General features: G+C 34.6%; 4 protein-coding genes across 5 annotated transcripts; 2 read left to right on the forward strand and 2 right to left on the reverse strand.

The window, feature by feature from the left end:
• Positions 1-228: 228 nt before the first annotated feature.
• Positions 229-9596, reverse strand: LOC110689718 (protein PHOSPHATE STARVATION RESPONSE 1-like). 2 transcript variants are annotated; one of them, XM_021866500.1, is made up of 8 exons: positions 9277-9596; positions 6183-6878; positions 5856-6063; positions 5704-5780; positions 5525-5564; positions 3682-3739; positions 2373-2442; positions 229-1289 (listed from the first exon to the last, which is right to left on the reverse strand). In XM_021866500.1, exons 2-8 carry the CDS (start codon positions 6831-6833, stop codon positions 903-905), a joined length of 1491 nt encoding a protein of 496 aa, XP_021722192.1. In that variant the 5' UTR covers positions 6834-6878; positions 9277-9596; the 3' UTR covers positions 229-902. The 2 variants fall into 2 exon arrangements, with proteins under 2 accessions (XP_021722192.1, XP_021722191.1); XM_021866499.1 differs by having other exon boundaries at positions 6183-6893.
• A 6174-nt stretch (positions 9597-15770) lies between these two features.
• Positions 15771-21990, reverse strand: LOC110689719 (pentatricopeptide repeat-containing protein DOT4, chloroplastic-like). The gene is made up of 3 exons (XM_021866501.1): positions 21875-21990; positions 18619-20800; positions 15771-17957 (listed from the first exon to the last, which is right to left on the reverse strand). The coding sequence occupies exon 2, from the start codon at positions 20487-20489 to the stop codon at positions 18735-18737; it is 1755 nt and encodes a 584-aa protein (XP_021722193.1). The 5' UTR covers positions 20490-20800; positions 21875-21990; the 3' UTR covers positions 15771-17957; positions 18619-18734.
• A 777-nt stretch (positions 21991-22767) lies between these two features.
• LOC110689859 (protein MAIN-LIKE 1-like) lies at positions 22768-25415 on the forward strand. The gene is made up of 3 exons (XM_021866691.1): positions 22768-23190; positions 24176-25328; positions 25387-25415. Exons 2-3 carry the CDS (start codon positions 24341-24343, stop codon positions 25413-25415), a joined length of 1017 nt encoding a protein of 338 aa, XP_021722383.1. The 5' UTR covers positions 22768-23190; positions 24176-24340.
• Positions 25357-25978, forward strand: LOC110689925. The gene is made up of 2 exons (XM_021866749.1): positions 25357-25674; positions 25842-25978. Exons 1-2 carry the CDS (start codon positions 25444-25446, stop codon positions 25962-25964), a joined length of 354 nt encoding a protein of 117 aa, XP_021722441.1. The 5' UTR covers positions 25357-25443; the 3' UTR covers positions 25965-25978.
• Positions 25979-26146: the final 168 nt, after the last annotated feature.

The raw sequence follows: 26146 nt of genomic DNA on the forward strand, positions 1-26146 counted from the left end.
GTGGTATTTAGCAGCTCACTAAATAATTCACAGAAGCAGTTCAAAGCCAAAACTGATGCCATATCAGAAGCTGGTCATCCCCACTAAGCCCAAGGGTTCAAGTTATCACTTGATCTAAGCAGACAAGGACTACCTTTTGAGAATCTACAGATCTAGGCCATTATATCATGATAATTAGGACATAAATTAAAATTTTAGATATACAAGAAATAATAACAAAAGAAGAAATTACTTGGCTGAGGGGTGCCTTTCATGACATTGACCGTACAACAAAACTCCAAACTGTTGACAGTAAACAACATAGAAAGTTAAGACTGAATGAACATTATAACAGATATAAATGACCATTGCCCCAAGAAATACCAGTTTCCTTTTCTGGCGTCAGTAAAACAAATACCCAGAAAAATATCACTGCATCAATAAGCTAGTTGATGATGATGTTACGGCAGAAAGTCGAATCCGAGAAAACTGAAGCTAATCAAAAAGTCATCTCATTCATTTCCATGGGGAGGATCATCACTGTACAGGGGATAGAATTCGCTGACATCATGCTAGGGCTTTATTACTATAATCTCTCTAGCAAACCGTAAGAATACAGCTAGGTGACACCTGAACTGCATTACTCAGTATGTACTAGGACAGTATAAATTACAGGCTAAGCAAAACAAATGAGCCATCGGGTGCCATGATCAACTAATACTGCCCCAGTTTTCCTTTTATCTAGATGGAAATTTAGAGGGGTTGAGGGCAAGGAACATCTACATATTTCAAGCTTACTCTTTATAAGCAATACTGAAGTCCATAAGTGTTACTACTATATCTCGTGTTTGAAACACGGCCTTGGCTACATCTACCACACTAGATAAGAACGGAAGCAGCAACGGTTTCATGATATGGTTCACTCAATCTTCAGGAGGTTTTGAAGTTGCAGGTAAGTTTGGCTCAGTTTTTTTACTGCGTTTACATGGTTGCAGATCCGACAAATCTTTATCACAAGGGTTTTGACGCTCAGCAATTTCAGTTCTGGGTGCCTTTCCTTCTCTCCTTCCTGACGTCTCTCCAGGTGTTGAGGGAGCATCAGTTGGCTTTCCTGTGTCATTTTGATCTCGAGCAGATGCACCCTCAAGACCTACATCCTTCCCAGTTATTGGTGATGCCTGGGAAGAAGGCTCTTCAACTGTCAAAGAATCAATCTTGAGATTTTCAGCCCCAGACTTGGACTGCTTTTCAAGCATCTTCTGGAGGTATCTTCCTTGCTCTTCTATTCGCAGCTGTAAATTTCTTTGAATCTGCAGAGAAAAAGCACTGTAACATCTTAACAGGTCTACATACTAGCAACAACTGCAACGCATTCTATGATTTAAAAAGGAGTCAATGCAAGCAGGGAGAACAATAAAGCAAGAGAAAAGCAAGAAATTATAGCACGTCACGAGATTTTTTTAAAACTATTTTCTTATTCTTTTTTTTTTTATTCTCCTCAATGTCTTCCTCAGAGACCAAAAGTTCAAATAGATAAAAAGCAGCCATTGCTCCCACTCTCCCAGCACCCTGTACTTCATCTTTTAATTGCAATTTCACAAGCATTGTTTTTAGGCTAGGTTAATTCCAGTAAAACAGCTCAATATCTTCTTGTATAATCTAGCATTGGATTGTGATCAGCAATTGCTGCCATAAATGATCACAGGCTGCATGGATGTTTACTTGCTCTACAATAGAATATTGTAGCATGAGAATATGTATACGCTACTAGTACGCAAACTGAAGTCATAAGGATAGAGCCTCAAAAGTTCTGGCTTGTTAAAAAGAATGACATCACAAGTATTAAGGTTTAATGATGTTCTTGGCCTTCTTGCTCCTCTAAAATGTGATTATAAAATTCCTTAAATCATATAATAGGACTTGTGAAGAAAAGGAAAATGCTACAGTGAGAAAGCAAAGGTCTCAAGACTCTTAACCTAACAAAAAGGGCATCATTATTCTATTGTCTAAAATTCATAATTAATGTTGGTGTCTAATGTAAATGTCTATAGTTCATCGTTCATTAACATCCCAGTAAATACTTCACCTTCTTCTGTTACCAAGGAAAATATGACATATGAGGCACAAACCTCATGGAAATTTTCACTCAAGACTGAAGCAAAGATTTGGCAGAGATGATCTTGTACAATTTATAAACTGTGGTTGGATAACCAGTGAATAGGTCAAAAGTACTACGTATATGACTTTTCAAATGTAGGCACACTCTACAAAGAATCTTTGTTTTAAGGCTTTTAGAAATTGTACATCATAATACAATAATAATAATAAAAATAAATAAATAAATAAATAAAATTAGTCTTTGAAGGAAATCTATAGTCTTTACAAAATTATACCTCAAGCTGCTCATGCAAACGCTTTTGAACTTCCATCTGCAGCCTTAATGCCTCTGTGAGATCCATACCCCTGTTGTGACACCAAGCATGGTATGAAAATTGGTGATTCATGATTAAAAAAAACAAGGGAAAAAACAAATAAAGGTCCAAGCAGGATTAATCTTCAGAATATTGACCTAAGAAAACATTATTACATGTAAAAATTTACCTAAATTTCATTTCAGAAACTGTCTTCCTATGGTAGCTTCTATCACTCTATTAATCAACAGTACATGTCCCTCTGTAACTAACCAAATCAAACATATAACCATTCTGGAAAGACATATCTTATATTTCCATTTCAAAGTATCCTTTAGACAATGAACAGAAAATAAGATACGGAGTAGAGCTTTCCAAGGTTAAGCTTGCTTGCTGGAATTCTCATAACTTGCTAATAAATACTTTAGTTCAACTCCGATCCTCAAGCATCACACAATGGACCAAAGGAAAATCCCTATAAATAAAAAAAATTAAGAATACCTTATACTTCACTTCATTCAGTTTATGTTGCTTTGACCCATGTGGACTGCCTTATCCCTTAGACAACCCAACAAAGCTTACTTTCACTTCAAATTGCTAATTGACATTTCTTCCATGATTTGCATGAGTTCTTAGGCATTATCATTTCCATAAAGCAAAGATAAGCAAGCGGTTATGCCAATCACATTATACCCCAGCATGTCCCAAGTTAATGTAGTGGTATCACAACAGTAGATTACTACTTGAGCAATCTTTTCAGCTTGCAGAAGCAGTATCAGTTGACCTAAAGTCAACATTGGCTGAAGGTAGCCTATATTTTTATCACTTTATCAGAATAATGGGAGATCCAGCTATATTTTTGGAAAATATGGGAATGCATCTGCATACCGGGTTTCGTTTTTTAATAAAACTGAAAGAAAAATAAAAAATTGTTCCCCCACAAAATTCCAATTATAAGTAGTGACCACTTTCAAAATCTCAAATTGCACCTCCACCAAAAAAGTCCCGTATCTGCAAACCAACACCTAAAGGCACAATCAACATAATAATTCACTAGTTGAGATGACTGTCAACATCTAAGAAGCCCAGCTATATTATTAAGCAAATCACACAAGGTATTAAAAATAATAACAGTAAAGAATAGTAGATCAGTTCAAAATTTGCAGGCAACAACTATTATTTGGCCTTTTCTCAATCCCAAACTTAAGATAAATAAATAAATGCTGAACATTATCACCCGAAAAAACAACCAATAGAAGAGCACATGTACAAGGATAAAATAAATACTTACGCTTTCAGGTCTAAAGATGACAAGTCTGCAACAGGAGTTGACAAATTTTCAGATAAACCTGCAAACAGAAGACAGAAATCCGCATACTCAATGAGCACCTAGGCCGAGAATTTTAAGAATCAAAGAGCACTAGAGAACTGACATCAATGCATAGGCAACAAAACCAACATATATGTGGGGCATTGTTTCGAAAAAAAATAGAAGCAGGAAATGTATTATGGTGCACTACAGATAGAACTTGAATCTCCGTCCACTAACATGACTAGCAATTCCACAATTAATATAAAGGGCACTATATATATGATGAATCTGTCCAGTAGAAGATATATGCTAACTTGCTAAGCATCAATATAAGGGGTAGGGGCATTATAGGCAGTAGAATTACAATTAGCTTGTGAGTAGCTTGAAAAATAAGATAGGTCGTTTATTAGAGGGAAAGCTCTATATATAGAGCATATTAGAGAGAGACAGAGAATTAGGTTGAATATTGGCGAGACTCGTGAGAGTAGAGAGAGACATTGTCACTTGGGAGAGAACCAACCTCTCAAATTTAAGCTAGATTGTAATTGGCAATTTCCACCATGATTATTATCAATACAATCATATCTTACTATTTTTTTTTTTCCTAATTTCTTCATTAATTCTTCTTAATCTTCTTACTACCCTAAATTCTACTGTTCTAGTAAATAACTAAAGATCATCTTAGTTCTTAGCAACAATCAGCACATAGGACCAATTCAAGTTGTAACATCTCAGTATAAAGCTAGAAAAGTTTAAAAGACTTATTTAACAGGCCTGTCGCCATTGAACACAACAAAAATCAATTCTTCAGAATGGAAGGACTTAAAATACACAGTGAATGAGCAATTGAACACACACACAATTCCCTTTGTCAACAACCCCCTTCCCCCTCCTTTCCCACAGCCATTGGGGATAAAAGCGAAGGTTATACAAAAAAAAAAAATGTTAAAGCAACTAAGATCAACAAGTAGATCTAAAAATTGATATCCAATTGTCCACTGACGATATCACATACATCCAAGATCCAACAGGAAAGCTCTGTGTATGTTTTCCATACAAAGTACAGCATAAGATATAAGTACTATCGTAATATAGAACGGGAGGAAAGAAACACGAATCTTATGGAAATAAATTCTTATGTAACACTATTTTTGAAAGATATACGTCCAGTTTTTGCAATGGAAGATACTGGACAATGAAAAAGTCATGTGTTGTGCAAAGCAATGAGGAGCAATCCCAAGAGGGGGAGGGGGGGGGGGGGGTTGTTAAACCAATCAAAGTCCATCCGGCACCTCACAGCTTTGGATATATTATATCAAGCGCCATTACATTATAAGCAGTGACATGGAAGCAATCCACATGTTTAAACGGATCAAAACGTGCTCTTAAAGTAAAGCTATGTCCTAGAAATGAATTTCTTCATTTCCTATATAACAAAACCCAATCATTTTCGCTATCTAAATACACTTAAACGGATACAAAAAGACATCAAACTTGAAGAGCACAAATCCAATGTCGTATTTAAAGTAGTCCCTGTTTAACAAATTAAGTGCCACTAAGTAAATATGCAGATATGTAAGATTGTAAGCTAAAGAACGTAACATTTTTATAAGGTCAGTGTGTAATTAATGTTCCACTTGCATCCCTGAACCTATCCCTTTTTTGCAAGCAACAACTTTTAAAAGCATCAAATTAAACCATCTTTCACAGTTGCAAATCTTAAGACGGATACATCAACTAGCTCCATTTCACGGAGAAAAATTGGAAAAAAAGAAGAGTGTTTGGGGAGGGGGGGGGGAGTAGAAGAGTTTCAAGGACACACCTTCAGAAGGCTCTGGCCTGTATCGAGCTGTTCTATATTTCTGCATTCATATTTATTTTAAGAAGTAAACAGGATGGTATAGAGAAAAGCAATTAAGATTAAACAAAGATTTTTAAATCACAGATAGAGAATAGCATATAAAAGATGATCCTAAGATAAAAGGACAATGTCCTACATGCCTGCAGGTGACTTTTCACATGATAGATGGTCAAGCCTTCAACCTTCATCAGCTTCAAAACACCTTTAGGGGTAGCTCCTACAAGTCCAAATGATCAAATTAAGTTAGATGTTGCATCAGCTGTAGGCCAATATTTGCATTGAAGTGACTCACTTTCACTGCCACCAAGCTTACTGACTGCTTCCACAAAGGCTTCATGAAGCTCTGGGGTCCAGCGCATCCGTGACTTGGCTGGACCACTACCTGTGGAAGCCGGGCTTGCAACTGCTGCAACTTCTGCTGATGATATAGAAGGCTGCTGCTGACTTTGTGTTGGGTGCATCAACAAATTTGAAGTTGAATTAACTAGTTGATTTGACATCTAATAAAACAGAGTGACAATCAGTGCTGGACAAACAGTGGTGCAGATAAAGCAGCATTTTGTAATTAGAAAGCATCTATAAGCAAAAAGGACCAAAAAAACTTATACAGCATAACAACCTTCATTCCATGGTCTGTGGCATTGGCATCAATAAGCAAGTCACTCCAATTAGAACTAAGTGATTCATCATCAGTGATTAGCTGATCTGCCCATTCCTGCCAATCATGACGCTTGACAAGGTCTTCATGTGTTACAAGATTACTGCCACCATCACCATTTCCCTGGATGTGGCCACTTGACATGGAGCTGTGGGAGGTAAAATCAGGGAAACCAGATCCTGAATCTGAGCACCATGAGAGGTTGTTGTTTCCTCTAGTATAATTACTAGATGTAGATGAATGAATAAGATCTGTGCGAGTAGAAGGCATTAGAGCCAATGACGATCCATTGTTAGCAGATGGAGGTATATACGGGGAGTTACTAGAATAGTTTTCACGGGAGGCAGGAGAGAAATGAACATCGGGAGAGTATCCTGATGAAGATGAGAACATATGGTTGACAAGAGTATTGGACGGCAATGGATTTGAATGAAAGATCGAGGGATCAGTAACAAGCTCCCTTTCCATAGAGACCTGCTGGGAGTCAGGCAATTTAGGATACTTCTCTTCCAAGGTACTAGAAAGGACTGGCAAGGATGAAGACAGAGCTCCAGAGGCACCCAATTGTCTTGGACCAGATCTCTGAATGGATATAGCAGGGTGTCCATCCATATTTGGCCTTTAAAAAATATTGGGATAACCTTCCAGTTTCAGATCCTGTAATAAAAAAGACTGCACCAGTTCACAGCGCATAAGGGCCAGATAAGAACTTTTAAAGTTCAAAATTAAATGGTAAAAATCACAAGTGATCCCAACATTGTCTACAACATCGGTTTTCACAATACATTGATCATATACATCAAAAAAATTCAGAATTATATGATTAACATTTCGCAGAATTAAAAGAAAAATGAAGGTTTTCAAAATATTACACTTTGTTTTTCGAACAGCCCAAAATAGTAGGCAAAAAGATAGATTAAGTGGTTAACAAAGAAAATGAAACCAAACAATATAATAGATCAAAAAGGAGACACAATCAAAAAGTACTTCCTCCATTTTTTATTAATAACAATATTGAATTTCACACTATTCACACAGACTCCTTAAAGCATCTTTTTTTATTTATACGATAGGAAAAATAAAGTCATGTAGGGTCTGTTATATTAGTCTCGATATAATTCCAACATATCGGCTTATTATAAATTTTACTAAAAGATAATCAAATATATTAACAATATAAGAATAATACAAAGTATATGCATTCGCAAGCGTGAAATTCCATACGTTACAACTGAAAAATAACTGAGGAGATGAAGTATGACACAAGATATATCAACTAATAGTCGGTGGGTCATATGCTTGATACATGCAATAGTATTACGATAGTATTATTGAATCAAGTCAAACATGAGACATTAATAAAGGAGCACTCAAGAGAGATGGTGATATTATTTTCAGGATTAGGGCTTCTTATAGAGTTATAGCGGCAATGGAGCCATCAACAATCAAATGAAATCCAAACTGTGAAATACTTTTGCAGTTTTGCTGGCAATGATAAAATGAATTACAAATTTTTTTCTTTCTTTTTTTTTTTTTTTTAACATGATATAGCATAATTCTATTTCTTTCTTTGTTTCATCCAGCACTTGGTTTATACTTGAAACAATCTGCAATCTTAGAATTTACAAGGTTTGAGAATTTCCATAACCTAATAGGGGGCATTTTAGGACATTTTGTGAGATTGGAAACTGGATTCCTCAAATTTTGTGCATCTCAGAGTCGTCAGATTTGCATGAACACTTTTTTCATTCTTCATGCTCCATCAAACAACTTAATGAATGCATTAGCAAGTAGTTTGCACGGACCCTATTTTATTATTTATGAAACATAGCTCATTAAACTAGAGCCTAGGAAAACATAAATCAATCCACAGATTGATAGTTGATCCTAATTATTCTACAGCCCAAACCTCTATTACTTTTTTCTTTTTTTATTACCACGTGCCTAAATGGATGGTCAAGTACAGCTTTTGCTCCAGCAGTTTGCACCTTGGCCTCTCAAAAATCAATAGCATAAAGATATGTGACAAAATGGAAACTGAGTATGGATAGTGTCTGCTTGATAAAATAGATTCTAATCTTCCATGGTGTACTCAGCAATAAGTCTTTCATCCAAAATTAAAGTACAAAAAACAACAGAAAAATAATAACAAACCCGTGAACACAATAATCAGCATGGTTCAAGACGATTCCCATGTATGCAATCTCACTCCTACAAATTTATCACATTAAGGAGCAACTAAAAGATATTGTAGAAACGGAAACAATTTATACTGGAGTTATTCCGAAAGAAAATTTTAAACGGGTCATATTTCACCACCCTGCTTTACTTCTAAGTTATAACTTCCTAACAAACTTTCTTCTACTATTACAAGTACTACTAGATAATGTGGCAGCAACCTGGGTACAGATAAAGATTGAATCCTGTTTTTCCTTTACAATTGTTATTAAGCGACTCAGGTGCACCTCCCGTTTTCCAATCAACACCCCACTCACCCATGTAATCAATTCACCCAAACTCTTCTGCTCATTGCTCAGCATTCAGCAGACTCAACCAAAATTGGCAAAGCCTTTGATAATACTATCTATCATCATATTTAACAGGCATGACTATGACAATAAAACTGAAAAAAAAAAAAAAAAAAAAAAAAACCAAGATTTACATTTCTCATGACCTAAACCATTCACAAAATTAGTACTCCGTAATCAACATGCAGAATCGAAACATCATAAGCAAGTCAATTCTTAATGTAAAGTTAATTTCACAAAAACCTAGCACAATCTCTTAATCCTTTAGTTAAAAAGAGGGGTCACTCACTAATTATATAAAAGCTAATTAGCAAATGCAAAACATTCAAAAGTCATACACAAGCTCAACCTAAAAACTCCAGATGATATGAATATTAACATCAATCAAAATCCAAACTTTCTCATAGCTCACAAAAAATTGGATAAAATCAATACATACCCAGATTAAAAAAATTCACATTCATTTCATTTTGAGCTACAAAATATCAAACAAAAATAAAAAAATTAAGTAAATTAGAAAAGCATACCTTGAATTTGGAAGGAAACTCAGAAAAATTGAAGGGATTACAACAATGATATTGAAATAATATTGAAGATTAGGATTGATTTGGAGGTGAAAAAGGATCACCGGCGTCGAGAAGTGAACGGTCGTGAATGGGTTTGGTCCTTGGTAATTTGGCCTATTTGGCTAATCTTCCATAAACAAAATTGAAAGGGGCAACTCCAAGAATTAGCCACGCTTGTTTGTTGCGCGTGAAGCTGACTTTTGAGAATCTTTTGCATAGATTAATCGGTTGGTGTCCTTGGTGACGTTGCTCAAGGGTGCGAGGGGTCGTGGACTTGTGCTGGTGGTAGCGATGGCTAGAGCAATGTTTGCCGTACAAGTAGAGTTGTTAATTTGGCCATTTGGGTTCGCCTCTGTTCAAGTTGGGGCGGATTATGTTACTCAGAAAATCGATTTATCCTTTGAATAAGGATTAGGTTTTGGGCGGTTAAAGTTTACTTCTTATTATGTTAAATCACTAACCTTTTTCAAGTGTAAGTCAGGTTAAGTTCGAGATAAATTCGGGTTAGGTTTAAACCAAGTTTCGAACGATTAACTATCTAGTTGAATAAACTTTAAATTGGTTATTCTTGGGTTCAGATTAAGTTTAGATTGGATCAATATCTGTCAAACCTACATTATTTGCCCCATTTTACTTTTTGGCCTATCCCTTTAAGTTTGCCCTATTCTATAAATAGTTATATGAAGCCACTATTTTACTCTTAGCTCTCACACCAACTACAATTGGTCTCACCACTTTTTTCCCTTATCAACTCTTTCCAACCAAAAATAAAAAATATTACATCATATTAACGAGCCAAAAAATAAGGGACGAAGTGATATTTTACATCCTTTTTTGAAAACTTTGCAACTCTTCCTATTTTGACATGAGCTATTCTTATTTAATTGTTTCTCTATAACTCTATCTGACTAACTTAGCCTATTTACATTACATCTTTATTATTTATTTCTTACACCATCAATTAAAAATGTCCACACTAACTCCAATTGCACATTACTGTATTCATTTCTATAAACTACTCACAACTCTTCAAAAAAATTTGTTCTCAAGTTAAAGTGTTGCATGAATTTAAAAACGGATTATATTAATTGGTCAAAGAGTAAATAAGATTGTATTATAAGTAATGAAAATAAACTAAAAATTTTGACTAGTAGCAAAATTGCGAAATTCTATTAATCAATAATCATCTAGTCCATACGATTATGATGATCTAAGGATTTGCTTCTCTAATCTCTATTCTCATTTTACGCTATGATTCTCTTTAATTTAGCCAGATTCCAATTCTATATGGGAAAAATCCTAAATATAGGAAAACCCTTGGGGAAATTTGGAAATGCGAATTTCTCACTTACGGAGTTTCTGATGGTCATGGGGTACTCTTTTTCGGAGTTTGGTTCTTGTTATGAATCAACTAATCAAGCATAGTGATTTGTAAAATAGTGCATGTATTTTTTATAATTAGATCACTATTTACAAACTTGTATTTATAAAATGTAATTTCATCTATGAAATTTAATAACTTTTTATACCTTTTTTTTTTTTTAATAAATTAAAGTACATGGAGAATGGGGAAATGTGGGGAAAGTTAGGGAAATAAGTGAAGTGTGATGTTACATCAAAAATGAAAATGTAATGACAGATGTTTTATTAAATATGTTGGTGTACAGTAATTTATTGTATGTCGGAAAGATAAAGAAAAGAAATATGGGTAAGTTTTATGACATTACTAGCTAAAATTCCATGTCACACGGATTTTATAAAAATTTGTAATGAATTGTTAATTTAATCATATAGAGTAATAATTTACCAAAAGAAAAATATATTTTAAATAAAAAAACTTAGAATTTGAAATTATATTTTAGTTGAATATTTATGGTAGATATATTATGGATAAATGGGAAGGAAATATTATTATAACATTCTAAATATTCTTTAACGATTTGATCAAGTAAACAAAAAAGTAAAAAAAAAAAAAATGATTTGGAGGGAAAAAAACAGCACTAGGAAGCGACCCGTGTCATTCCTGGTGTCTGTTTTAGTATTATGTAATTGATGGGTAATTTTTGATAGTGTATGGGTAACTTTTGAAAGTTAAAGGGTAATTTTGTAAAAATAAAAGTAATTGCGTAATATGGGTAACTTTTGATAATTTAAGGGCAATTTTGTGAGAATAAAAGTAACTGGGTAATAAGGTAACTTTTATAGGACTAAGGGTAACTTTGTAATAATATGGGTAACTTTTGGTATACTATAACATATGAGATATACATTATTAAAATTATAGTACACCTAATGCATGCAAAAACTTTTGAAATATAATTCTTGGCAATCATGATGTTCTATGAGATCTGTGGTGGATAATATATATATTTTTTTTTAATCTTTAATGGAACAAAAATATTTCCGTTAATAAATCGTCATACATCATTATCTACAACAATAGCTAATCCTAACTAATAAAGACATCAATGTGCAATGATAAATCTAAAAATTTAATATGAACCGGGATTGATCTCCAAGGCAATAAAAAAGTTATAAAACTTTAGGATGTCTATAAGAAGGAAAATTATACTCTCTGTATACCTATTTATTTACCCCGTTGCACTTTTGACGGTCGAATTTTTAAAACGTTGACCACAAATAATACCAACCTATAAAAATATATAGTCATGTGAAATCTTGTAAAAACTGATCATTGAACGTTGTACAGAGTGGTTGTTGGATTTGATCTCCAAACCTAGTCATTTAATGGACTGTGATGTATGCACAAAACCAACTTAGCCATATTACTTCACATTTATTCTATTGTTGTTTAAATAAGTTATGTGGGTCATGGGGCGTGCCATGGCCATAACTACTAAGTTGAGTTATCAAATCCTTACATAAGAAACGCTTCGTTTTCCTCAATTTTCAAGTGCCTATGGTTCTCTCTTATTAGAAGTTGAGGAGAGTGAAGTCTTACTTATATAGGGGTTGGTACCTCAACCTAGTAGGCACCTTTTGAGTAAGACTTTTATCTTGTCCCAAAGCAAATCTTTGCAAGTTAGGCCTAAGAGAATAATACCTATTAGTGAGTTTATATTCATATGCAGTGTTACAAATGGTATCAAAAGCCAAAGCCCACTTCAATGTCTTGTTGTGCCTTCGGGACGTAGGCTCTTTAAAGGAGCACATCGAAAGTTGAGGAGAACGGAGTTTTCTTTATATTAGCAACCTAGTAGAGACCTTTTGGGTAGGAATTTTGTCTTACACCTAAGCAAATCTTTGTAGGCTAGTGTTTAGATAAGACAATATCTACTAATGAGCTCATGTTCAAGCACTTGCCACTTGGGGTGTTACATAGTTAAACCTAGAGGTGATCAACAATGGCCAACTCGATTTCTCGATCAGGTAGGTCCAAAAATATTGCGGGTTTGGACAGCCTTAAGAACGTATTTTTAGTTTATAACTCGAGCTCGGCCCGAAAATAGCCCTCGTTGACCCGATGAACCCGACACTATTTTACAGGTTTGGAGGCAAGATTTTATACTAAGGCCCGGACTGGGCCGGTTTTTATGATCTCTAGTTAGATCCATCCACTTTGGCTCTAAGTATTAATTTAGCAAGTTAAAAACATGCTCCCATCGTTGACTCAAGGCCATCATAAACTTTTATGTGATCAACTACTGGGCATATTGCAAACTAACAACCTTTTATGACTTCAAGGTATATCCCCCACCATTATATGAGTTTTCAACATTGAGTTTGAAATTTTCCAAAAATAGTCCCATTTTGTATATGCCATCAAATTAGTCATCGGACAACATTTTCAGACCTAACAACGCGACGAGCAAGGTTGTGGCATGGGACAGAGATGATGACTTAACTAAAGAATGAAGTTTACATATCACAATCAGATTCTAGGCATCATGACCATTTAAAACCGATGCACTAAAAAAACAGAGGAAATAGTAATTACGGAGTAATAGTTTAAGGTATTATATATTTGTATAACTAGATTAGTGCTCGTGCGATGTACGGTAATAATAGTCCTTTTTTCCATAATTAACTTGTGATAAAATATAAAAATGAGAGAATTCATGTGGAATAAACGTATGCAATACATATAAGAAAGATGAAATAATAAGGCACAAATTATTAAAACTACAACTGAGAAAAAAAAAATAAAAAAAAATTGATTAGTTTCGCTGAAAATATATAAACATTGTATACATTAATAATGCATGTTGTTCCCCATAAAACTATACAATGTAAATGTCGTATGACTTAGCTTTTTATTAATGAATTAATATAGTTCGAAAAAAAATATTGTATACAATGTACTTCCAAAAAATAAGCTAAGTAGAATAAATTTTTAAAAGAAAAAAAAAAAAAAAAAACTTAAACCTAACATCATATATTGTATTGGCGGGAAATTTTTAAATGATAGTTTGACATATGTCTAAAATGATCAATTTAAGCATGACCTGTTTTAATAAAAGTTAATATATTTTTTGAAGGGAAAAAAAAAGTTATTTGGTAAAATTATTACAGAAATACTTAATAGAAAACTAACTCAATTATTATTATTTCATAAGATTTCAAATCAACATCATGAATAGAATTTTTTTTTTCTTTTTCCAACGGTAATTTAAATGTTAATATTGTATTTTTGGCTCCGTTATTTTATACTCTCCACCATATTTCAACCTTCTAAAATATAACTTATTCTTAATTAAAAATCTCAAAATCTTGTGTAAGTATTTTAAGTAAATAGAACACGAAATAAAAAAATAGTACAATTATTATAAAGATAATATAAGATTAGGAATAATATATTATTATAGTTGTATTATACATATATTCCAAAAATAAAAGATTTTTGCTTTAAAAAAAAAAGGGGGGAATTATGGAGGGGAAAAATAGCACCAGAAAATGACATGTGTCATTACTGGTGTCTGTTTTACTATTATGTTATTGATTGTATTTTGTATTATTGCATTAAGCTCCAAATTCCGTCAAGTTAAAAAGAAGTGCTATTTATGTGACATGATTCGGTGTTAATTCTTGTTGTCATAAAGTAGATGACAATTCTTAGTGGAGGGGGCCAAATTAAACCCAGTGGGCATCCCCCATTTTTATCTTGCTAACCTAATTTTTTCCAATCAAAAGTGCAACTGTTTTTTATTTTTTAATTTTTTTTGGATGAACTTTCAGTTTATTCTTCCCTTGTAATTTCCTAACATCATCACACGCAAGGTAAAAAACACTTTCAATTTTCTACAAATTTTGAGTTTTAAAACTAAAAACATTTTAAAACAAATAATATTAGTGGGATAGAATATAGATCCATCCAACACTACCAATTTGTTCTGCAAGCTAATAATTTAGCCCTTGAAGTAACAAATTATATGAAACAAAATTTGACGGAATTCTACAAGATTTAAGAGTTTAATTACCAAAATTCGAAGCACGAAAAATGCAAAGAAGTATTAACTATACAAGATTTAGGCATTTAGCAGTACCAAAATCATCACCAACTCGGCCAAAACAAACCAAAATTACTAAAGGAAAAAAGGGCTGTGCCAAATGAACCAAGGGTGAGCAAATCTTAAAAAGATTTCAAGGTGCCAAGGGCGAAGGTCGATCAAGAGGACGACCACTATCGAAATTTTGATTGTAGCTCTTAGCATCGTAGCTATAGTTGATGACGTTACCTCTTTTGGTGTTTCAATACTTTGTACATTATACAAGGTTACTCAACTCAACTCATCTCATCGTCTATTTTCAATGTATTTTTAACAAATTGTATCTGTTGGTTGATAATTAAAATTATTAATAGTTAAAGTTGGACATTGACCTACTTTTAATAATTTCTATCATGACCTTAGTTGTGGTCTTGGTTATAAAATTCTATAGCAACTACATTGATATGACATTGATGTAATTGAAGAGGGGAAATTTGTTTTAAAAAAAAAAAAAAAAAAAAGTGATGAGGGGTATAGTAAATTCATAATCACCCATCATTTGTCAAAAATAACAATCATATATCCTTAATTCCTTATTATGTACATATTTCCTACAACAATGATAAATTTACTAGGCATGTTCGTATGTTATCAAATTATACTCCTTTTGTTTCAAGTTAAATGCACTAAGCCAATTTTTTCACATTTTATATCAATCATTTTTAATGTATTATTTTAAAATGCTTTTAGATTGATCTCAATCTACATTTTTAATGTATCAATCTTTCATAGTGAATTGAAAATACTAATGATTAAAGTTGTGTATTATCAAATATGTCAGTTAAATTGCATCATTTAACCTAAAAAGGGAGGGGGGGTTATTCTTACTAAATTGAATACAACATAAAATCTGAGAATAATTCAACAATTGAGCTATTATTTCTTAATAGAGGGAGTATAATCAATGCTTGTAGGAACAATAATACATGAGGCGTATTGAATGGACATGATGATTCCAAAGGAATGGAAAATGAGAGACGATTCCATGTGTTGTGTTAGTGCAGTAACATCAGTCAACACTAGTACAATTGATTGGTTTTAAAAGCCATAATTGTGTCTAATTTTGCTTCTATTCCGCATAAAGGTTGATGTCAATGAAAAGATCATCAACGACAAACAAAGGTGAAAATTTCTTACTCTTAAATTCTTGGATTTCAAACCGACCCATTTTAGTTTTTTTTTTTTTTTTTTGGAAATACGTACAAATTGATAAATTGTGTAAAAAAGAAGACAAGAATTAGTGTAATTTTCACATTCAATTCAGTGAAATTATTCTGATTTCCTGCACCTGGTTAAAAAGACAAAACCTATTGACACGTGGAAATTAAGATCATTGTTTGTTCCAATGTTCTTCCAATTTCGTGCGTTACTTTTTTTAATATTAAAGTCACTAAATAACGACCTGCAAGATATCAAATTTGGGTGCTTTCAAAAAAAAAAAAAAGATATCAAATTTAGGTTTGGAATATGCTAATTTTACATTTTTTGTTGACCACATGATAAAATTGAAAGCTCATTAAATTTTAATTTTTATTAAAAAAGTAATGAAATATGGAAAAACGTACATTAGTAGACCATCCTTATTCTACCCAAAAAAAAAAAAAAAAAAAAAAAAAAAAACCAATCCTTATTGGAAAGGGAACACTAATGCATCGAAAACAATAATTGAAAATAAATAAGAATTATTACATGATGAAAGTATAGATACCAAATAATTGACGTTAGTGGTCCAATATACTGCCCGATTTGCTTCTTATAGGCGCGTTACGTGTGTTGAACATTTCAATTGTCGAAATGTTGAAGAAGGAAGCAAATATCTGTTAAGCTAGTCAATTCGACAAAGCAATATTCAACCCTCTTGACAAATAATTATCTTCTCTTCACATAACTTTTTAAGTGACATGAAGTATATCAGAAAGTTCCATGACCCAGACAAAGAAGTAGGAAGCAATATAACTTTTGAGCATATATACAAGAAACTTGCCCGTTGCTTAAATACTTTTATCTCATGGAAGTGGATTTGTACGCTCTCCAAAAGAAAATGGGAACTTTGGTGGACATGTAATTGGGAACTTTGAGTTCAAGTTGTGGTGGAAGTCTGGAGGATACCTGGAGCTGAAAATATAAAGTAATACTTTCGCAAGAATTTGAGCAGCAGGTAAATGCTACTCCGTAGGATAGAATTTTAAATACTCGAAAACACAGCCTACTGTCATGCTAGGGAGCAAGCAAACGGCATGCTTGCACAGCACACTGCTAACTCTACTTCTGGTATTAAGTCTGATGTAACCATATAATTGGAAAGTCCACATTTGGGATCAGGATTTAAATATTCGAATAAGTTGAATCCCATACCAATTACTAGCAAGCAGTAAGATGTACTAATGGTACTACCTTGAGAGTTTTAAGGTCATTAGCTATAATTCAAGGTTTATCTATTGACTCTGTGAGAGGTGTGTAACATGAGCACTACACAAAGTGTCATCTGAAGAAAGAAAAGCAAACCTCAAAATAGTTTTTGTTGCAAAACAACCTTAGGCTTTAGTATTTAACATCATACCTTTTTAAATAACAGATCTTGTTGTCCTTGTTGAAAAACAGGAACTTAGGATTTCCAATTCCAGCCATAGTTCTTAGTTGCTTGAATCAGACCTTATGAGCCAAATTTCGAGATCCCTTGGCATCCTGCTTTTAGATATCACTTCCTTAGCCAAGATAATTGCGTTTAAAGCAGCAATTACAAATAGATACAGTAACAAAGAAAATCACATCTTCATTACTGCAGTCTGCAGCTTCTGGCCTACCAATGACCTTGACTACAAGACCCATAACTTTAAGCATTGCAATCAGCAGTTCAACATAAGCCTCTGACAAAAGAGTGAATCGGAAGCTTTGCACACCAAGCAACCCTGTCATTTCACATGGACCACCTCAACCAATCACAATTATTGGAAACTCAAGTCTAAGCCTGCAGGGTTTGACTAGCTCTTCATAAGTGTGTTGGTGCTGTTCTGTTCTCAAAGACAGATTGAGAGTGCTTCATGATAAAGGAGACTCGCGATAATTAATAGATCAAAAGTCTAGGATCCGTAAATCACTCTCACTTAATTATACAGTAAAGCCATCCTCCCAATCCTGCACATAATACAATCGACTTGGTTTAAATGATATAATAACATGATGTCAGTGCAACACATCTAAAATACAGGAGTTAAGAGGAATTCTGGAAATTATCCCAGAAATGTACATCATTCAGAGTCACCAAACGATGATGTTTATCACTTGAAATTGCCAGCTGAATTAGCAAAATGTCTACCTTTAAATTGATGTTGGATAGCAAAATCTCCATCAAAACATAGTGCAACCATTAATAAGACCAACTAGAGGTTTAAATGATCTCATTTTTGGTTCAATAATCAAACATTGCCTTTTAACAATAATTAGCAATTTAAGACGTGTCCATCGATGCCAGGGGCGCTCTGTAGAAATGTAACTACATACGCAAACTTATGATGTGGATGTCATCCACACCAATTTCAATTTCCCAAGGTACCAAAATAAGTGCATGTTACATTGAATTAGATAGTGGCAATGCTCACCCAGAAAGTAGCTTAGAATTTGATATTGGAAATGAACATGAGTCGTTTTGATATCAAAAATCACAGTTTCTATAGCATAAATATGTCACACACACTGATCCATACATCCTTTCTTCGATTTGCAACTCAGTCAAATAAAATCTGAATTAAAGAAAATTATCAAATACGCAAAATCTTTCTTACTCTTTTTCTCTTACCTGAGATTGATAAACCAGGCTGCAACCATCAGAAGAAGATACAGAGCTCCATCTATTTCTCAGTTAATGCACCTGAGGTTCATAACAGTGAAGTTAAATACCTTCACAATGAAACATCACCACGAGTCTCCACAAGAGCATTGTCCATCCTTAAAATGGTGAAAGCAATTGGGATCCTTCAATATTATTTCTCGAGCTTCTATTCTAGATATGAATTTTGCCATTTCATGACAGTTGTGACAGACATGACTGTTTTTAGTTATCCGAATTGTACTCCTTTGGGTGCTAATTAAACCAAAGGAAATGGCAAGCAATTCACTATGCCCCATTGGAATGCATTCTCTCTCCTCATCAACATCATGGAGACTAAAATCTGCATCAAAAGCGTACTCCTTCTCCTTTATCTTCGTCATCAAACATTGGAGTTCCCAGTACAGTTTTTCAGACCTTGGGTGGGATACATCACCAGTCCCAAATACATGAATTTTATTGCAGAATTCTATCCAACTATATGCTCTCTTAGGTACCAAGCCCATGTCTCTGATTGTTTCCCTCATTTTATTCACCGAGTCCCACTTTGAATAGCTAGCATACCAATTCGACAATAGAACATAATTATCAGCATTCAGTGGTTCCAAATCACAAAGCTGTTCAATGATTTTCTTCCCTGTTTTAACATTTCGATGATTCCTGCACCCATCTAACAAAGCTCTTAACACCTCTGTATGTTGTCCGAGTTGATTTTTCTCAATAAAGATCTTTGCCTCATAGAAATATCCGGCACGGGCCAGAAGCAAAACCATAAAAACATAATGCCTGACATTAGGTCTCTTAATAAAATTGAAGAGTGTCTTCCCTTCCTGAACTAAATTAGCTACCACACAAGCATAGAGAACAGAAGAATATGCAACTTCATCAATTTCAAGATTGGTTTTTTTCATTTCATGGAACAATTTAACCCCACGTGCTCCTTGTCCATGAAGGCTGTAGCCATAGATCATAATTGTCCACGAAATGGCATCTTTAGTTGTCATTCCACTGAAGATCGTAGAAGCAGAATCGATGGATCCTGATTTGACATACATGTCTATGAGAGCATTCTCCACAGTAACATTCATTTCAAGGCCATTCCTGATCAAGTAACCATGAATTTCTTTGCCCTGCTTATGGGCAGTCATTCTTGCACAGGCAGGTAAAATGCTTGATACTGCATGTAGATCAGGTCGAATGCCCTCAGACATCATCTTTTTGAATAATTTGAGACCTTCATTAAATCCCCCATTCTTCACATAACCACGGATCAATTCTGTCCAAGAAATGGAGTCTCTAGATGACATTACATCAAAAATTTCACGAGCACTTTCGATGCTACCACAATCCACATACATTTTCAGCAAGGAATTACATACTAAGACATGAGTTTCCAATCCACAAGACTTGGCTATCTCATGTAATCTTCTTCCTTCGTGCAAGGATTGCAGCTTGCCACAAGCACCAACCGCAGTCATTATTGCCACTGCATCAATCTCAGCACCCAAAGTTACCATTTGGTGAAACAGGTCTATAGCAAATCTGGGTTTATTTTCCTTTAAATACATGGAGATTAACAAGGTCCCAAAGACGGAGCTTTTCCCCACACTTGACGTATTGAAGACCTGTTTCACTGTTTTCGCACCATCTAAATGGCCATACATTTTCATCAATGCAGTAATGACATAGTCTTCACATGAAATATCTAATTTAACAGCATGAGCATGAACTTGTCTGCCAAGAAACAAGGAATTTGAAAGGCAAGAAGCAGCCAAAATTCGAGGAATTGTGTGCTTATCAGGGCAAACACCTCGTATTAACATTTGCTGATATAAGTACATGACATTGTCTATCTCTCCGGTAGCAAGATGGGTTCAGATCATCTGGTTCCAAGCAAAAGTATCCGTCCTAGGCATCTTATCAAGCACATGATGGCTCAGTGTTAAATCCTCTGATCTTGAGGCTACTCGAGCATGTAATTTTGGGCAAAAATTACACAAAGAATGGTCCTTCAGAGGCAAGTATCTCTTGGAATTCAAGTATGGTAGTAGCTGTGAAGATGCAAGTGCTTCCATATCTTGAGGCACAAGGGAAGTTTATCTATTAAAGACTTGAATAATTGTTGGCACTTGCTGACTTTCGTATTCTAATCCTGCGTAAAACTAATGAATCAACATATATTTATTGAAAGTCCAATAGAATATGAAAACATCTAATCTTCTTGACGACGACAACAAGCCAATGTGGAATCCACTGTAAGGGAAGGTCAAATCTCAAATGTATATAGAATTACCTTAAACCTCCTAAACAAAGACGGTATATATAACTCTAAAAACACTCACAAAATTCAACAAAATTCTTAATATGGAATAGATTGAACTAAGCGAGTCAATCTCCTTTTGTCATCTCCTACAATGTAATTTTCAAAATTTTCCTTTCCTTTCCTTTCCTTTCGATCTTTCATGAAAGCTAATAGCGTTCTTATGCTTTCGATTTGTGAGTAATGGTTTTCCTACTATCTCTTGGATGAGAATATTTCAGTGATTTTTTTCATATACGTATTTTGGGTCAATCCGATGACAACTACTGAGCAACTTGTACCATGGTATTGGAGAGACAACCGGAGGTTTAGTCAAAAAGACAACTTACCACATTCAACCCTCAGCATTATAAACCGGGGACAGGGGCGGTCATCCCAAACTATCTTCTTTCTCTTCCTCCATATACTAATTCTTTAGCCTTTCCCTCTCTAATTGCTTCTCATCATTGTTAAGCGCGATACAACGCGCTTCATATGATATTCATTTTGCTTCTTACTGTTTGTGCTGCTACCTATCCACTTTTCTATCATCAAATTTCATCTTCCTACAATCTATTCCAAAACTAAAGTGGAGTTCTCTGTCATTCTTTCCAAGCTAGTCAAAAACAATTAGGAAATTCTATACAAAGTACATTAGAAGATTATACAAACAAAAGCCTGCAACATATTAGCAACCAAATTTGATTCAATTATCAAAGTAGGCTCCAAAAATCACATTAAATTCCAATTCTAGAAATGAAATCGCTAGTTATAATCTTCCGTAACTTCAGTAATTATAACAAATAGTTCAATAATCTACCATAGAAGAACCCTAAATTCATTATAATTACAATTAAATTAACGACTAACACTACATTGTGAAATTGAATTCGATGATTAATGAAAAAGAAAATAAAAATATCTTACCTTAGAGCTGCTTCAATGGAGGAGAGAAAGCTCACAAGCCACTTCAATGGTGAATTCAGAGTACGCTTCAATGGAGGAGAGAGAGAGGAGGGGCGGGGCCGTGGGGGGTTGGGTTGGGTGGGTTGCCTAAACGTAAAAAAGCTCTAGAGAGGGAAGAAGAAAACATAAAATTGAGTCAAACCCGAACAAGTTTGACCCGAGGGCGAGGGAGTACAATAAGGGATCCCTAACTTCAAAATGTTTCTATTAGGGAGAAAGTGCAATTCCTTTTCCACGCTTGATTAATTGATCCTAATTTAACCACCAATAATTATCAATCCAAATCGACAAGTATTTGATATGATAGTTTAATGTCGAGATATGTTTACCTGAAAGGCAAAAACCATTTAGACCTGAAAAATACCTAATTTATCTGGTTCTTAATTACCTAATTCATTCTTGATCAAATCTTAAACTAAATAGACCCAACTTTTTTTTTTTTGTACTCCATATTTTTTCCTCTGTTTTTTAATACATTAATGTTGTGTACTTTATAACCTTTATTCTCTACTTTTTAATAAACAAAAAAAAAAAAAAAAAAAGGTTTAAATAAAAATTGGACATCAATTGTAAAGTTATACGTATTAAAATGATCAAAAGTCATCCGATATAAATGAAAGTTTTCTCACTTGTTTAGTAAAGTCAAGTTTTTGTTACCTACTACGTAATTTTATTAATCTTTTTTTTTGAAGGAACGTAATTTTATTGATAATGATAAGATTGCTCCCTTAAAGAGTAAAAATAAAATTTTCAATATTTATAACACATACTGTATTAAAATTATACTCCGTATCAAATTTTAACTTTAAAGTTACTTCAAACATGTTACGTAATAGTACACTGATATTATTGTACACCGAGTTTACATACACAACTTTATATGCTCAGTATGATTAAAGTATTATTAATTAAGGGTGTTGTTAAACGTCGTTCGCATTTTACTAGGTGACGTTCACATTTTTTACATGAATTTCCTAAATTGCCCTCCGTATATAAATACTCAATAAAGTAAGTTAGGGCTTTACGAGACATTTCCCATCTCACAAAATCACTCTTTGACACTTTCTCTCTCTAAAACCTTCCAAAAAATCTGAAATTTTGAAAAAAAAAAAAAAAAAAATCAGAAATTTTTTTTTTAAAAAAAAACCAAAATAGTTGAAGGCTACACAAACACAAGCAAATCTTGCAATCAAACGTTGAATCCGACAATGGCAGACCGACGGAGAATTAGGCTGACGTTTGGTGGTCGTGGTGGCGGCGTTAGCGGCGGCGAGCCGGTGAGTTTTTTTTTTGTTTTAAATTTTTGAATTTTGAAAAAAAAAAAAAATTCAGGACAAGGGGACTTCCGCCCAGAAATTCCGGAAGTCCAGGGGAACTTCCGGAAATTTCAGGCGGAAGTGGGGTTTCCGCCTGAAATTTCCGGAAGTTACCCTGGACTGGAACTTTCGGATTTTCTGGGCGGAAGTCCAGTTTCCAGGTTTTTTTATTTTTATTTTTCTGTTATTCCCTTTTTTTTTTTTTTTTTTTTTTTTTTTTTTTTTCTGTTTTTCCCTTTTTTTTTTTTTTTTTGTGTTTTTCTGTTTTTCCACCTTTTTTTTTTTTTTCTGTTTTTCCTTTGTTTTTTAATTTATGTTTTTCTTATTTTTTTTTTTGTCCTCGATTTTGTTGATTTGGTGCATGTTTTAATTTGAAAATATTTGTGTCCTTCATTTTTTTTTTTTGAAGTAATTTGTGTCCTTCATTTGTGGCATTAAAATAATTTTTTTCTTGATTTAGTTTTGCAATAGTTATTGATATGTAATTTTTGTTGATTTAGTTTTACAATAATTATACAATAATTATAGTTTAGCATTAAAGTAAGTTTGTTGTTGCTATGTATTGTTATTGTTATGTAAATTTGGTTTGGTTTGTATTGGTTTTTGCTGCTGTTGTTGTTATGTATTATGGTTGTTTACTTAAATTGTTGTTATTGTTATTGTAATTGTTTTTTTTATTGGGTTGTCGTTGTTGCGTTTAAATTTTGGCAGTTTTGTGGTTAATTATAGTTTTGATTTGGTCTGTTATTGTGTTGAAATTATTTGTAGTGTGTTAGTATGTTGTTATTGTTAGTAGTGTATTAGTATTGTAAGAATAATATTATTGTTATTATTTGTAATGCTGTTATTATTGTTTATTTGATTTGATTTATTATAGTTTTGATTTGATTTTTTTGACTATGAATTATTATTGAAATATGATTCTGTACTTATTTTTTTAATGCAGATTGAGGGTTCTGGTCCTCGTCATGCAAGATCAAGACATTTGAATGCGTCTGTTAGGAGGGAGTTAGGTGGTGCAGGACCTTCACATGCACCGTTTCAGCATGAGTAGCAGTATGGGACTGCTGGTGCTTGGTCGGGGGAGCACCAGTCACAGGGGAGCGCCCCCATGTATTCGTCTACTGGAATGCCTTCATCAGATGAGGATGAGGATGAAGATCGAGGAAGTCAATCTGCTGGAGATGCACAGTACGACCCTCAGGATTACCGTACTGTGTATTGGGGTGACCATGGGAGATATGTTAGCAGTAGTGAACCAGGTCAAGCTTCTACCAGCTCGTCAGAGTCATGGGTGGTGCAGGAGGCGATGCCAGGTGGGCCTGAGGATGGTACCGTTATTCCGAGTTTTGGGGGTCACGTGTCTGCCTACATATGGGGTGGGCAGGAGCGAAACGTGCTGCGGTGTTTGAGCAGGACACAGTTGTGTTCTGAATTGGGTAACTGGCGCGCTCGTCTTCCGCCGGAGCACCTGGAACCGATTGATGGCACTGGTCTATCTCATTTACCCGGGATCATGTTCCGGCGATTTGACTGGCCCTTAATTTCTGCTTTTGTTGAGAGATGGCAGCCAGACACGAACACGTTTCACATGCCTTTTGGGGAGATCACGATCATGCTGCATGATGTGTATCATATTCTAGGGCTTCGTGTCGACGGTTCCATGGTTTCCACTACTCCTAGCACGGACGTTTTACGGGACGCGTGCTCGGTTACCTTGGATATGACTGAGGAAGAGCTGAATGAGAAGTGCGGTACCAAAACCGTATGGCAGGGTAGTGGGGTCCTGACTGAGAGGATAGTGGAGTCGACCTTGGAGGCGCAGAGGCCCTTCAGTTTCCATTACAGGGCGTACCTGTGTTTAGTACTCGGCGGTTGTTTGTTTTTGGACAAGAGTGGAAACCGTACTCATCCTTCCTTCCTCAACGAGCTGTTTGTTGAGGATGTTCAAATTAGTGAGTACTACTGGGGTTCTGCTGTGCTTGCATACATGTATAGGCTGGATCATTTGACTGACAATGAAGTTAACTGGCTACCGTACGGAGTTGATCCAGCACGACGCGTGCCTGCTACTCTTTTCATTGGCTGCATCCAGTATCGTAGCATCATTGAGCATACATGCCTGATTGAGTGGTTCGGCAACTTGGATACGTCCAGGGCATTCCACCAGCCATTATCAGGCCTGAGAAGGCTAAGAGACCGACGAACTTGGAGATGTATAGGGTTGACTTTCCGCCAGAGATGACATCTGTGATGTGGACTCGGTTTGTCCCTGGTATGTCTTTTAGTGTCGTGGTTGGTGCCCTCAGCAGACTTGGTGGTGGTGCTCCTACGGTCGGTCCTGGTTACATGCAGTGGCTGTACCGATTTTCTCATCCACGTGTTTCTCCAGTTGCGTCATCACATGAGAGTCGCACACTGCCAGAGAGAACTAACACGGATTACGTAAGTAGTTGTATTTTTTGGTATAATTTAATAAGTTGCTATTTTAATATGTTGTTTATAATATGTTGTTTTTAAAATCCGATTTTTTTAATATGTTGTTTTTAATATGTTGTTTTTTTTAAAAAAAAACTTGTGATTTATTTAATATGTTGTTTTTTTAATTGAAGTGGATGGGTCGGTCTATGGAGGTCATCAACAGGACCATGGAGGAGTATCCGAGCCTATCGCGTGATACAAGAGCAATGGCTGAGGCGCTACGAGCTGATTGGAGGGCGATGATGGGGTTGTGAACTTCCTGTTTTTTTTTTTTATTTCCCTTGTACGCATTTCGTTTATGTACTATTTATTCGTCACGTACTTTAAGTATTGAACAACTGTTTTGGTGGTTTTGTAAATATTTTGTTTAATTAAGTTCAATTCGTTGCAAATTACATAACGACAACTGTTTAACATAAATGAAAGTACAACAACA

Source organism: Chenopodium quinoa, unplaced genomic scaffold (genome assembly GCF_001683475.1).
Source record: "Chenopodium quinoa cultivar QQ74 unplaced genomic scaffold, ASM168347v1, whole genome shotgun sequence".
Classification (NCBI taxonomy): Eukaryota; Viridiplantae; Streptophyta; class Magnoliopsida; order Caryophyllales; family Amaranthaceae; genus Chenopodium; species Chenopodium quinoa.

Coding starts and splice junctions, on each gene's coding strand:
- LOC110689719 (XM_021866501.1), bottom strand. CDS start 20,489: ATGTACTTATATCAGCAAATGTTAATACGAGGTGTTTGCCCTGATAAG.
- LOC110689925 (XM_021866749.1), top strand. CDS start 25,444: ATGTATAGGGTTGACTTTCCGCCAGAGATGACATCTGTGATGTGGACT. Junction 25,675..25,841: donor AGAGAACTAACACGGATTAC/GTAAGTAGTTGT, acceptor TTTTAATTGAAG/TGGATGGGTCGGTCTATGGA.
- LOC110689718 (XM_021866500.1), bottom strand. CDS start 6,833: ATGGATGGACACCCTGCTATATCCATTCAGAGATCTGGTCCAAGACAA. Junction 6,064..6,182: donor CCACAGACCATGGAATGAAG/GTTGTTATGCTG, acceptor CTGTTTTATTAG/ATGTCAAATCAACTAGTTAA. Junction 2,443..3,681: donor TCATCTTTAGACCTGAAAGC/GTAAGTATTTAT, acceptor GTGTCACAACAG/GGGTATGGATCTCACAGAGG.
- LOC110689859 (XM_021866691.1), top strand. CDS start 24,341: ATGTATTCGTCTACTGGAATGCCTTCATCAGATGAGGATGAGGATGAA. Junction 25,329..25,386: donor CATTGGCTGCATCCAGTATC/GTAGCATCATTG, acceptor GGATACGTCCAG/GGCATTCCACCAGCCATTAT.